The sequence below is a fragment of the Apus apus genome, chromosome 1, assembly GCF_020740795.1.
Source record: "Apus apus isolate bApuApu2 chromosome 1, bApuApu2.pri.cur, whole genome shotgun sequence".
In the NCBI taxonomy this organism is placed as follows: Eukaryota; Metazoa; Chordata; class Aves; order Apodiformes; family Apodidae; genus Apus; species Apus apus.
In genome coordinates, this window is record NC_067282.1 from 64,955,826 (window position 1) to 64,969,184 (window position 13,359).

Sequence of the window (13,359 nt, forward strand, 5' to 3'; positions counted from 1 at the left end):
ATCCCTTCAACTCCAACAGTTGTTCCACAGCCAGAGAAATATTTTTTCCACTGCTAACATGGTGGGGGCAAAATTGCTTAGCAGATGCAAATATAAAAATAAAATAGAAGTGTGGTAATGCCTTTTAATGGACAAATCTCACTGAATGACAAATATGGTTGTGCAATAAAAATTTCACACAGAGGGCAAGCAAAACTTGAGCTGTGTAAAGCAGATGGAACAAATTAATCTGACTTTCTCATGCCACATGTTCACTCCATAATGCTACAAGAGCCTGAGAATGAACCGTTAAAGTGAATTTCCTGTTGTAATTTTACAAAGGAAATAAACCTGTCATTTCCTCAGCTGGAATGGGTATACCTCTATTGACTCAGGGATTTACTTTCTTAAACAACAAAATGCCTTCCTTGCTCCTTCTCTACCTAGTTTATTATTATTTGGAACAAGAGGGGGATAAGTGAAAGAGATAAGGAGAAAGACCAAGATAGTTGGTATTCCGTTAACAGAGCATATTGCTACATGAAGCCACATGATCACGGAGTGAAAATTGCAACTGCAGTTACCTGATGTCCTCCTTTAATTCCCCCAACCAGTAATCCCCACAACAGCCCAGGCTGCAATACTGGTGCCTGACCCTGCGTTTCCACACCTCTCCAAGCAGCACCAAGATTGCAAGATATTAAAAAACCTCTTCAAAAGCAGAAGGTCAAGTGGAGAGAAGTGCTAATTCTTTCAGTGATGCTGGAACAGCTTTGGGCTTAGAAGCTGCAGAGTCAGGTGGGTAACAGGGTGCTGGACATTGAGCGAATTTGTTGTTTCAGACCATTTCGATACAGCAAAGTCCTGTGTTCAATGCAAGGTACACAGTACCCCCTCCACCATAGGCTCTCTTCTTGCATTTGAAGTTCTTTCTCCATCAACTTCAGTCTCTCTAACATATAGTCTTCATCTCAGATCATGGTGTAGATACAAGCCAAAGAACTAACACGCTCTCTGTACAACAGAAGGCAGCCCACAAAACTAGATTTTCCCTCTTCAGATACAATCCTAATTGTCCTATACAATCCTAGTGCTCTAGTGTGTGACTTTCAATAAAGCAACCCCCACAAAAAAGTTGCCTCTTGTACCTTTTCTAATTGGCATGGTTTTAACTTTGATTTCATGGTTAAATGTTCTTTACTTTTTATTACTAATATTTAAGCTGCATATTTAGAAGCTTTGTAAAACATATTTTTTCAAATGCCTTTTCAGTATTTGATTGTTTCTTCGTCTGGTTTGACTACTGCAGTTGTTAATTTGAAAGCTGAGTGTTCTTTTGCTATGGAGTTTGTTCTTTCCCATTCTGTGCACATCCCTCCTCCCCTCATGAGGTATAAATTTGGGCCTCTCTCACCACTGCTACATACACAAGACCCACAGAGGAATGAAATTTGCTGCTCAGTTTCCAATGCTCTAATTTTTTGTATTTCCTTCTTCCTGTAAGTCACTGCAATTTTGCCTTTCTTCACAGGAGTGTGAAGGTTTTGCATGTTTCCCTATTGCCTCTGCCAGTGCCCACTGAGATGCTCACACCTGGGGTTGTTGCTTTTGGTTACTTACTGCAAATGGTAAAGAGCAGAGTTCATATAGGTCCTCACGGTTACCTAAGGTGCTCAACTACACCAAGTTTAGCTGAAGGAAATCTTCAACAGGTCAAGAATGACTAAAGAAAACCAGCAGCTCTGGAGCAGCAACTGAACTGAAGCCAGCAGGGGCCTGGCCAGCAGTTTTAAGCTCAGTCATCCTTGGTATCTAGCACTTGCAGAAGCAGAAGAGTTGTGGGGCTTCAGGATTTCAGATACCTTTGTTGACAGGAAGCAAGTGAAACCCTGAAACATTTTTTCAACTTGTGCCACATCCCACGGCTTCTGCAGATGAAGTTGAGAGGAAAGGCAGAAGCCTGGGAACACAGACTTCCTCGTCTCGCAGAGACCAGCCTTGGTCAGAAGGAAATGTCTACTACTTATCTCCCCTCTAGAAAACAAACACAGCCCATGGTGGAAAAACATGGGCAAAGGCCAACAAGAATCCCGAGAGCACAAACAGCAGCTTTGCATTGAACCTGGCTCAGTGCTCACAGGTTGTAACTCAGAAATCCTGAGGCTTTTTGAGAAAAAACTGGCTCAGGACCCCAGTTCATTGCACTTTCTCAGCAATCAGAGATGCCAGCTCCCAAAAATCGTATGCCTGAAAACACCGTGGTGAGAGGGCACGTTCACCAAGGCTCTCCTTTGTGCAACTTCTTTCTGAACCACCAGGCACTCACTAATGCTTCTTAGCTTTTCATTTTTTTTTCTTTAAAATTAAAACTGTTGTTCTCAAAAGAGCAACTGCACCCAGAAATAGGGCTTTGAGGGAAAAAAAAAAACCCAAACAACAAAAAAGCCCTCAAAAGCCTGCATTTATTGTCGAAGTCTCTAAAATTAAGAGATTTGACAATAAGGCTTTTGTTCTTATGATACATGCAACTAGGCAACATGCAGCTTGATTTCTGCAGCCAGCAGATACTCAAAATACTTTCCACATACAATAGGTGTCAATTTGACTTTATTTAAGGAAAAACGGGGAAAAAACAGTAATTTCCATAATACACAGAAGACGAGTTAGATAGCACTGCAAAAAAAAGGCTGAGTGTTTTACTTGTCACCAGTCTGCTTTGCAGCTCTACGATTAGTAATTTTAATGCAGTTTGTCATTTTGTATTATTGTTTAGCATCTTTATAATCAGCAGAGTTTGGGGTTATAAATCACAAAAAGTGTACTACTACTACGAAAAACTAAAAAACCCACAAAAATCACTTTCAAATAAACCATAAATATGTGATGCACATTAGTGTAACAAAACCATTTTTGTAAACATTTTCTCCAACATAACATGTGCATAAGATAAAAAATAAAAACACTGCAGTCATACAAGTTAGGGTTACTTTGACTTAAAGATACAGAAAATTATTACTTATTAAAGCTTAAAACTAAACCTAGGAGCTTTTATTTTCTTCTTTGCTTACAAAAGCACTGTTTGAAGAGTTCGATGTCGGTATACGCAGTGGTTTTGTAATACTGCTTTTACCTTGCCATGTTGACAATTCTGAGGAGGCAGAAGCTGCCAGGCAGGCAGCCCCACTGAAGGAAGGAGATTCCCCATATCCTCTCGGAGCCTCAAAACTTCAACAGCATATATCCACGACCTGGGCATCCCTACAGTACTGGAGCATCTTCCTCTAGGTGAATAGCATCAGCTTTCAAGGACTAGATTAAATTTTGACCACATAGCGCTGGAAGATTTAAATCAGCAGACTGACATTCAATCGAATCAGCTTCGGCAAACTACACTACAGGGCAGCTGTGTGATTACACCCACGTCTACCACCACGTTGCATTTCCAAGTCCCCTTTAGTTCATTATAGTACAAAAGGTTGAGCATTCTTCTTGGCTGACCACAGCGGGCCTGAAAAGAACACATCCTTCACCTTCAACGCTATCCAAAAGTCATACAATTGAAAAAAAAAAATAGTTCTAGGTATTCCTCCACCAGCAAATGTAAGGCTTTCTTGAGTTTTGATTCTTTTTTTTTTTTTTTTGGGGGGGGGGATGTGAAGGAAGGGAAGATGGGGGGGGTGTGCACGCACGTGAGCTGGCGGTTCGCATTTACCGCTGGCTTTTCAACCGTCTACGATGCTCGACGTAGATTCTTCAGCAGCAACGCTGCTTGGGGTTGAAGGACTTACAGCAGTGAGGTTTGACACCAAAAGAAGGGTCTTGCTGAGTCTGAGCTTTGCACCCTTGGTGCTCTTGGCTCTTAATTGATTGTGTGACCAGTCATTCGAGCCATCGACTTGACTGAATTGAAGAATACGTGGTTAAAAAGCCCTACCTGTCATGCCATGAAGGAAAGTTAACCGCAGCAGAAGACAAAGCCCATGAAACACTGAGAGCCTGTTCACTGAATGAACAGCTTAAGGCAGCTGTCAACAAAGTACCCCACCAAAGGAATTTAAAGAAAAAAAAAGTGAAAACCAAAAGTAAAATGGCTGAATTGTGACACTGTGCATTATTACACCACCAACAGATTATTATACACTCAAGGTTTCTCAAGTAATGAACATGTAGCCATTAAACAAATTATTACTCTCAAGACATTTATTACAAATGTCAGAACTTATTCATAAAATAAAACTGACTTAAAAAAAAAAAAAAAGAAAGAAAGAAAGAAAAAAGCCAGAGCTGGGATCTTACATCTAAACACAGGTATATGCTGTTTTTATGAATAAGCAGTATCAACTACATTCTTAAAAGAGTTTTAGTGCATTGCATTCTTAAAAAAGAAAAACATCACCGCCCCAAAATGGTTCCTACAACATTTAACAGTTTATAGAACTAGCCTAGTTATTTTTACCTGCCTGTTACTAAGCCCATGTGTTAGAAGAGTGAAAACTCTGGTTTTAGGCTAAATTCAGACTTCTATTAAGGATGGAACTGGTTTTAAAAAAATGCTTGCTTTCCCAAATTTTGTAAGCAAATCACATTAGTCAGTGTCTCACTGCCAGACTGCTACCACTATTGCCCTAATAGACCACTCTCTTCTCCTGCTGAAACCTGCTCTGCAATAACAGTCAGAACCCTTTCAATCTGGTAGTTTTGGTATTAAGATTAAATTAGACATTAATGGTTTTCATCTAAAAACGTATAAACTAAACCACCTCTTTTATTTTATGCATTAAAAACAATGAGGTAGGCACAAAAAATAAACATATGTAGTTTGGATTTTATTTGTCTTTTTTTTTTTTTTTTTTCTCCTTAGTTCTGCAAGTGCAGACTGTGGTAAAACTGTTGTTGCACTTCTAGGTTTAAACAAAAATTAAACCTTTAACTGAGGCAGTGCTAATACTGTGACATAACCAAGTTCTGGCCTAACACAGAATCATTATAGAAAATGAATATTTTTTTAATTTTTTTTCCTTTTTTTTCCTTTTTTTTTTAAATTTTTTTTTCCTTTTTTATCACCTGCACATATTTCAGGCAATACCTGGTACACAGAAAATGACTAAAGTTATTGGCCAGGCCAAAATAAAACTGCAGAAACAAAAAAAACAAAACAAAACAAGAATTCCACCCCAAGCCCCTTCCCACCCTCCCTGTCCCCAAGAAGTAGTTATCCTCGTCACTGTGTCTTTCACATTTTATAAATATTAACTTCTTAAAACCTGCACCTTCCTCTTTGTCCACATATTGTCACATTACAAAAAAGAAATGTCAATTAAATACATTGTTAACATTACTAGACTAGATCTGCCCTCTGATTCAGCCAGTCTGACTCTCTACACCACTTCTCACCTTCTCTTGCCTGCCTCTTGTCCACTCCACAGCATGTTCATGGTAAGTCTGGTTTTATTTTTTCCTTTTTTCCCCCCTCTGTTTTAATACTAACAGACAGAGTCCTTCAAAGCCTAGGAATCCTGGAGCTGAAGGGAAAAGAAGACCTGTAGCTTTCTAGCATGATCCCAAATCTCAAAGACATTGTAGCACCTGATGGCAATATCTTTACAGCACCAGCTGCGTTGCAGCCTCAGTTGAAAAACAAAAAGAAACCTAACACCAGTGATGCCTGCACACACATTTAAACAGAGTGCTGCATTAGTGCAGGTCTGTACTCCAGTTGAAAATAATTCCGAGTTATGAAGATCTCAGACTCTGGATGTCAGCAATTCCTCGCCATATTCCACCGCTTCTACCAGCTCAGAAGAGAAGTCCTGCCAAGGGTCATGAAATAGACTTGACTGCTTCCACCTGACCGTACGGAAGCAAAGAAAACCTGCAGGGAAAAAGAGACTGGTAAATTCGACAGTTAGGACAGCAGAGGCTCTAATTTGCCTTTACTGCCCTGATATCTACAGTGAAACTGCAGAGCTGTGCTAGCTCTGGCAGGTCTTCGTAGCAGACCGTATGGTGCTGGGCTTTGATTTTGTGGCTAAACAGGGGTTGTTAATAACACACCAGTGTTTCCTCTAGTGCTCAACATCGCTTGCACAGCACCAAGGCTTCCTCTGCAGCCCCTTGTCCCTTAAAGGCCAGTGGGGTGGGGACAGGCAAGAGGCTGGAAGCGGACAATGCTGGGACAGCCAACCCAAACTGACCAAAGGGATGTCCCATAACATATAACATCACACTCAGCAACAACAGCTCAGAGAAAGGGAGAGGACAGGGGGGACATTGTGGTGATGACATTTGACTTCCCAAGCAAGCATTTTCTGTGCTGAAGAACTGCAGGACATCTGTCTGTCAACCAGAAGTTGTGAATTAATTCCTTATTTTGCCTGGCTTGCATGCACAACTTTTGCTGTCCTTATTGAACTGTCTATATCTTGATCTGTAAGTCTTTTTGCTGTCCTTCAATTCTATGCTCATCCCAAGGGAGAGGGGAGTGAGTGAGCTCCTGGCTGGGGTCAACGACACAAGTACCTAGTTAAAGCACACATTTAACACTTTGGCAAGAAACCAGGGAGGGAGGACTTATACCTTGTCATTGCGTTCGCATAAGAACTTGAGTCTTTGTGCCCTTTTGTGCATGAACACACCATCCAAGTGTCCAGTTTCCACTGATCGTATTTCAATAGCTTTTTCTCCCCAGCCCATGATCTGGTTGGATCGGATGTATGCTTTGGAAAAAAAACACAGCACACAGCCCATTAGGACAGGTAGGGGGCAACATGGAGGAACCGAAAAACCAGAGGAATATACCGATGCACTCTAGTTAAAAATGACCTGCATGTACTTACTATAACTACACAAAATGTTCAGAGTGCTTCTTCTGTCTTCAGCATCTTCATGATGCCTAAAAATACCTTTTTTTTTCTTTTTAATTTCCCTGTGGGCTTACCACATTAGCAACATATGTCAATGCCTGAGCGTTCGTGACATGGTGGGAACCCTCAAACCCTCAATTAAATGGAAGGAACACTGAGTTTTTATACAGGCTATTTCTCCCAAGTTGGGAAAGGAGACAGGCTAATTAGGTGTTGACAAGGAGAAAGTAGAACCCAAGGTTTAAACAGACTAAACCCATCCACTCTGGTACTTTCCCAACAACAGCTCTATGTCTTACAGTGTTATTTTCCCTCCTTGAAGTCCGTCAGCAAAAACAGAGAAAGGGGAGAGGGAAAGCAGGGGGATTGGACACAGATAATCTCTAAGGTCCCTTCCAACCCAAACCATTCTATGATTCTATGAAAGGGAAAACTAGAAAAAAAATAGCTAGCCTCCTTTAATAGGAGAAATACTTCAAAAACCTGCTCTCCTTTTCTTGAGAAAGCCTATTGGTCTGAAAAGAATTCTGTATATCTTAAAGAGGTTCATATTAAGCTCTCCAAGTGGATATACTATTATTCATCATACCACTTTCTTTCATGCACAAATAAAGCAAAAATCAAGAATTTTCCTTTTCAGGTGTCACTGGGGGAAAACAAATTAGTAGTAGCATGAGGAAAAAAATCTGTTCTTGACAGCAATAAAAAAAAAATCATACAAAGGAGAAAGTCTCCAGCATTATTAAAAGGTATATTGAAAAATCAATTTTATGGATAGTCTTAGAAATGCTGCAAAAATAACATATGGGAACTTAGTGAAGAATAAGCTGTTGCCTCTGATTTACATACATAGATAACAGGATAAAAAAAACCAACATCAAAAACAAACAAACAGAAACAAACAACAGCAACAAAGAGAATTGCTCTTAGGAAGTAAAATTCAATAGTATTTAATTTTGCAGTACTTTCCTTTTACAGATTTTTTTCCCCTCATATTAATTTTCAGTGAAATTAAATAGTATTATCTACTACAGTATAATGTACACCTATACTGTTGCATATACCATCATACTGGAAATTTTTATTTTTAAATATGCCACTAGAGGTAACTGGGCCAAACAGCTTCTAAATATGGTCAGATGAGATGTTCAGATGGTGTTGGCTGCCTCACTGCTATTTACTTCACAGACATCCCAGTCCCCAAAGGCTCTACTATTTGCCAGCTGATAAATTCTGCTTGCTTGCAGATCTAGTCAAGAGTTAATCACCACAGGAGTGAACATGCTGTGAAAGAAATGTCTTTAAATTTCCTCCTCTATTATTGCTTGCATTGCTTGGACAGCTATCAGAAGTCATCTCCCAGTACATCCATTCCAAAGCATGCAAACCCAATACATTTGCCCAAAGGGAAGGTGTGACCACAGCCCATGCTACAGTCGGCACTGGCATACAGCCGCAGAGGCATTAAAGAGGGATCCCCTGGTGTGAACCTGCATCTGTAACAAATCTGAGCCCATTTTACTACACTCACTCAAAACTACTTTGTTTTGAACTGGAGAGGTGTGGGAGAATTATCATGTTAGGATAAATGAGCAATCTGTAGGTGAATTAAAGCAAACACATCAAAACAGATATACAGAACGCTAACTACACAAAAGTACCCATAGTAATATCCTATCCATCTTCAACCTTATGTGTCTTTATACTAGAAGATTTCCACAACTTCATGGCTGTCTAGCAAAACAATTCCACAGAGGCCTTGGTGAGTTTTTTAATTCCTGAACTCCATAACTTGCTTGTTTGTATTTTGTTCTTAAAATACTCAGGACAAAAGAGATTGATACAATTACTCTCCACTTTGCACAGCTCTTTTCCAGGAATATTGGAACATCACTTCTTCTGAATTTGAAGTCAAACTCAATACATCTTCTTTCTGCCCATGTGCACACATTCACGCTCCCTAATGGCATGTTGTACTGGAGTCTGATAAGGCACTTACCAACTGAAGTTGGCATTTCTCCCCACTGCAAAACCACATCCTTGGTGATCCTTCCATATGTGTTGACGTAAACTCCTTCATCCTCGTAGCAAACAAGTAGCTCCATCCCATCCGTGTTTGGGAGAATGATGATTGCATGAGGTTGGATACTGCTCTGGATCTACAGAGATAGAAGAGGAAGCCTTTTGATTTAATGCCATGGAGCATGTGCTGGGAGAAAGGGCTGGGTGATTTTTATGTTTTGGCTGACAGCAGATGAGGCCTTCACTCAAGAAGTGATAGGTCTGCTCCCCCTGAGCTAGAGACCCCACACAGTGACAGCAAAGACCTGGGAACCCTTGGGGCACAAATCCTCTCATCTTAAGGCACACATCTAAAACCAGGAAAGATTAACTTCTCTGTACAACTGCCCATTTCTTTCCATGGCCAGAAAGGGAGCTTGGGGCAAACAGCCCAGATGCAGACCTCAGCACTGCAGTGATTAGTGCCTGGGGAGGTGTGTGGCACCTTGCAGGCCCATCTGACACCTCAGTGTACAATGCACAGTGGGAAATCTCGGTGGCTAAGGCCACCTGGCCTTTGCCAACCCTGCTGAATCTCAGCAGAGGGCTGTCCTGTCATCTGTACTGCTCTTCCCTGCAGGCACGTCCAGGTATTTGCAACGCACTCAGCCATTTAGCTGCTACACCCCTGAAACAGTCACGTTGGCCCGCGTTGGGCAGCTCTCAACCACAGAGACACACTGACACAAAGGAGAGGACAGAGAGTGAGGCACAAGCCTCTAAGTGCAGGTGGATGCACCTGCTCAGACCCCTCCACCCAATTTACCCCTGCCAGGATGTGGCAGTGATCCAGTGGGATGGCCTTGTTGGTCATCTGAAGGAAGGAAGAGGGGGAACAAAGCCAGAAAGAAAAAAACCCAACCCCAGCAGCAGTTCTTACATGTGTTGGTAAATAAATATCATAGACTGATCCTGAATCCACATCAACAGCATGGAAGCCAGCGCAGGAGCCATAGATCACTTTTAGTCTCTGACCTTCTTCTACAGTTAGATCCACCAGCAATGGCTTATGTACCAATTCTCCAAAAGACTGTAAGACAACCATCAGTGAAACTACTGCTTATAACAACGGTGAGTTTCACAAAAAACAAACATGCTCTAATGTACATTTTATGGGTTTATTCCTCCCACACACCTCTGGCCTCTATCACCAGACCGGTCAGGCCAACACGTCTCTCATGGACAAGGACAGATTGCTCTGCATTCTGGTGCATTTCAGTCACATCATATTGTAAGCTATTTTCTGCTGGGTTTACTTTAGTTGGTCTGTTTGGTTTTTAGTATGAATTGAATTTGATCCTCCCATAGTGTTTACTTCAATCTGCACAACTGGCAGTAACTGATTGTCTGCAAATCAGTTTGATAATTATACCCCAGCCAGTTAACTTCATTCTTGCTGCATTCAAAAACATAACAATACTGAGTGTCACTTAATGACTTGTTCTGCTCAGATGAAGATGTTTAGACTTGGTTCACTTCTCTCTGCCTTATATTTTATTTCTAGAGAGATGAAACAAACAGTTGTGGTATTGTGTCATTTTTATTATTAGTTTATGCTCAGTAACAACATAGAACTTCAAGTGTACCGCATCTTCGAGCTAAAGAAGGTCCTAAATTAGAATATAATATGAAGTTCATGGCAGATTTACCAAAGAACTTGTAATACAGCCAGAATAAAATGTCAATACATTTTTGTAAAAGGCGTAACTGCAAGTGGCTACAAGAAAATCCTGCGTATGGCTGAAATATACTGTTACCTTAAAGGCCATAAATTTATGGTATGGCTTTGGTGCCCATGCATAGACTTCCACAGAACTCTTCAATGCAATTACCAAGAACTTGATTCTTTCATATTTTACTGAAATTAAACAAAACAAAAAAGAATTCAGCATTAATTCCAAAGTCATTCCAATTACTTCAGAAAAGCAGAAAAAGACAGTATTTTTCCATCCTTACATACATATGGAGGTTTTCAGCAACACTGAATTTCAGGATTCCTAATTCTAAGGTAGTTAAGTATTTTGACACATTTATGCCACAAAAATCATTACTCTTACCAGTAAATGAACACATCACCATTTTTCAAATTACCTAGTCAGTACGCACTTACACTTATTTTTTTCCACATTAGACAGTGCTTACTCATCAAGACAAGAAAATCAGTTTTCATATGGGAACATTTCCATTAGAAGAAGGCTATGACTGTGGTAGAGTGTACTGGCAGTTCCAGTCACAGCACTGGCAATGGTACTTTCTGCTAATGGCAAAAGTCCTCAGAGGAAAGAAGGGGAAAAAAAGAAGGAACTTGAACAAAAAGGTTTTTTTAAAAAGTCAATTTCAAAAGGCAAGTTTGATAGCACAGCACTTTTCTCTATTCCTAAAGCCTGAAATAACTCATTTGGAAAAAAAGAAATATATATATACATAATTTGTCAGAAATAAAACGCCATGACATAACCGATCCACAAATTCTCAAATATCTCTCAGTTCCCACATTCAAACAGCCAACCATAAAAAAACGCTCTGTTTGCTACTACTGTTCTCAGGAGGGGCCTGATAAAGTCTAGAAATGGCCATTCCAAGAGTGTTGTTGGATCTGCATTTCTAGTTTCCATCTGGGTTTGGGAAAGAACTGATGACCTCCAAATGTTGAGCTTTTTTAACCCGTTTCCAGTGATGGTTTTTTTTGGGGGAGGAAAACCCCCATAACATTACTTGGATTAAATTGAGAAGCCTCAGATACTTCTGCTACCTCTTTACCACAAGCCTTGGGGAATATGATGCTTTTCCAAAATAACAAGCAATTGGTGCTTCTTCACCATCTGCCATTATATCCCAACCAAAACTGATTTTGAAACTGGGCAGAAATTAAAATCTTAGACATGAGAGAAAAACACTTCTTTAATAAATACTGTATTAATGACATCTAGATATTTTACTACTGTACAAGCCTGCAGTTGTTGTCTCTTGGCAGGCAATAGGAAGACAAAGCTATTACTTGCGCCTTTTTACTCTACAGGGAAGAAAGACTACTGAACTGTGTTAAAAGATTTGACACTTTTTCAACAGACAAAAAAGAAGCCTCTCAACCTACACAGCTGTACCAACTGAAAAACAGAGCTTTTGTTCAGTCTTGTCTAGCTTACAAGACTTCTTCGAATTTTTTTTCTTGGAGGAGAAGGAGCCGTCAAACAAAGCCACCTTATCTGTGAAAGGGGACCTTTGATAATTCTTATTCTTTGCTCTGGATGCTATCTGGGAATTCACCCAAATCTTAAGTTTCAAAAGAGCAATTTATCATTTAGAGGAGCCAAAAATTGCTTAAAGCAACTGAGATCCATAAATACCACTTCATCCTGACGCCTAAGACCCCTGTTACATCAAAGAGACAAGGAAGTAATCAGTGCCAGCTGCCTCGATGGCAGCCTCCAGGCCACAAGCCCAACTATTGGCAGAGCTCATCCTTCTTGGGAACTGAAGCACAGCTGTCAAAGAGGCCTCTCACTACCTGAAGAGGTCTACTATACATCTATGGTTCAGAGGGAAGTTCAGGGCCAGGCTGCAGCTCAGAGTAACAAACCTCTCTTCATTTGGAAGAGAATGTTCTTTGTTTCAGATGCTTCCCTGCTGGAAAGCCTCCTTTCAATAGCTGTTCATGTATTGTTAACAGAACACTTCATTATGCTGCTGACACCCTGGGGTATGACACCAAAGTAGTACGTTATTAATTGTTTTTGGGGTCAAGGTCCTGGTTCAGCAACCACTTACTGCCATAGTTATTGATTACACCCCACTAGCAGGTTTTTCCAAGAGCATACCCATCACAGGAGGAGACTGAGCTCAGACCAATTGCTCCACATTGACTGACACAGCTGGAAAGGAACTGAGCTGGCTCGTAAGAGGAAATCAAATCAAAGACAACATTCAGTGCCCATTAAGATGCATCATGAAACAGAAGCAAGAGAAAGAGCTCTTGGTTCATATCTCCACCTGCAGGGCAGCAGGCTCACTGCATACTCTGCTGCCTAGGAATGCTACGTCTTTCAGTAGTTTTGGTGGAAGCTTCTACAGACAAATTCATTTAAGTTACTTAAGACCACTCAAAATGTAACTGCCTAGTGAAAATACACTAAATCCTGTAACTGTGCTGCAGTGGATCTGAGACAGCATTAGGAAATTTTATGAGCTAGGGGGAATCAATGAATCATCTTGAAGTTAAGCATATGCTCCGGTTCCCAGATGCCTCCCCAAAGCTCTTGCACTAGCTGGGCTTGCTTTCTCCGCCCACTCTCTTTCCTTTTTTCCCTTTTCTTCCCCTCTCCCCAAGTCTTCAAAATCTACATTAAAGAGACATTTTTCATTCCACTCCAGCATGTGATTTCATCATGGTAAAAGATCACAGAAACCTGCTGGTGAAGAGAACAGCTGATGGTTGACAAGACTCCCTTTGTGACCT

At 40.6% G+C, this 13,359-nt stretch overlaps 1 protein-coding gene across 7 annotated transcripts in view; it reads right to left on the minus strand.

Moving 5' to 3' along the window:
* Positions 1–2,569: 2,569 nt before the first annotated feature.
* MAP4K4 (mitogen-activated protein kinase kinase kinase kinase 4) overlaps positions 2,570–13,359 on the minus strand; it is a 171,877-nt gene continuing 161,087 nt past the window's right edge. For all 7 annotated transcript variants that reach the window (XM_051641362.1, XM_051641276.1, XM_051641204.1 and 4 more), the window contains 5 exons: positions 10,661–10,761; positions 9,784–9,933; positions 8,842–9,001; positions 6,556–6,695; positions 2,570–5,851 (listed from right to left, as the gene is read on the minus strand). In XM_051641362.1, coding sequence (XP_051497322.1) covers positions 5,768–5,851; positions 6,556–6,695; positions 8,842–9,001; positions 9,784–9,933; positions 10,661–10,761 — 635 coding nt within the window. In that variant the 3' untranslated portion in view covers positions 2,570–5,767. The remainder of the gene's footprint in view (positions 5,852–6,555; positions 6,696–8,841; positions 9,002–9,783; positions 9,934–10,660; positions 10,762–13,359) is intronic.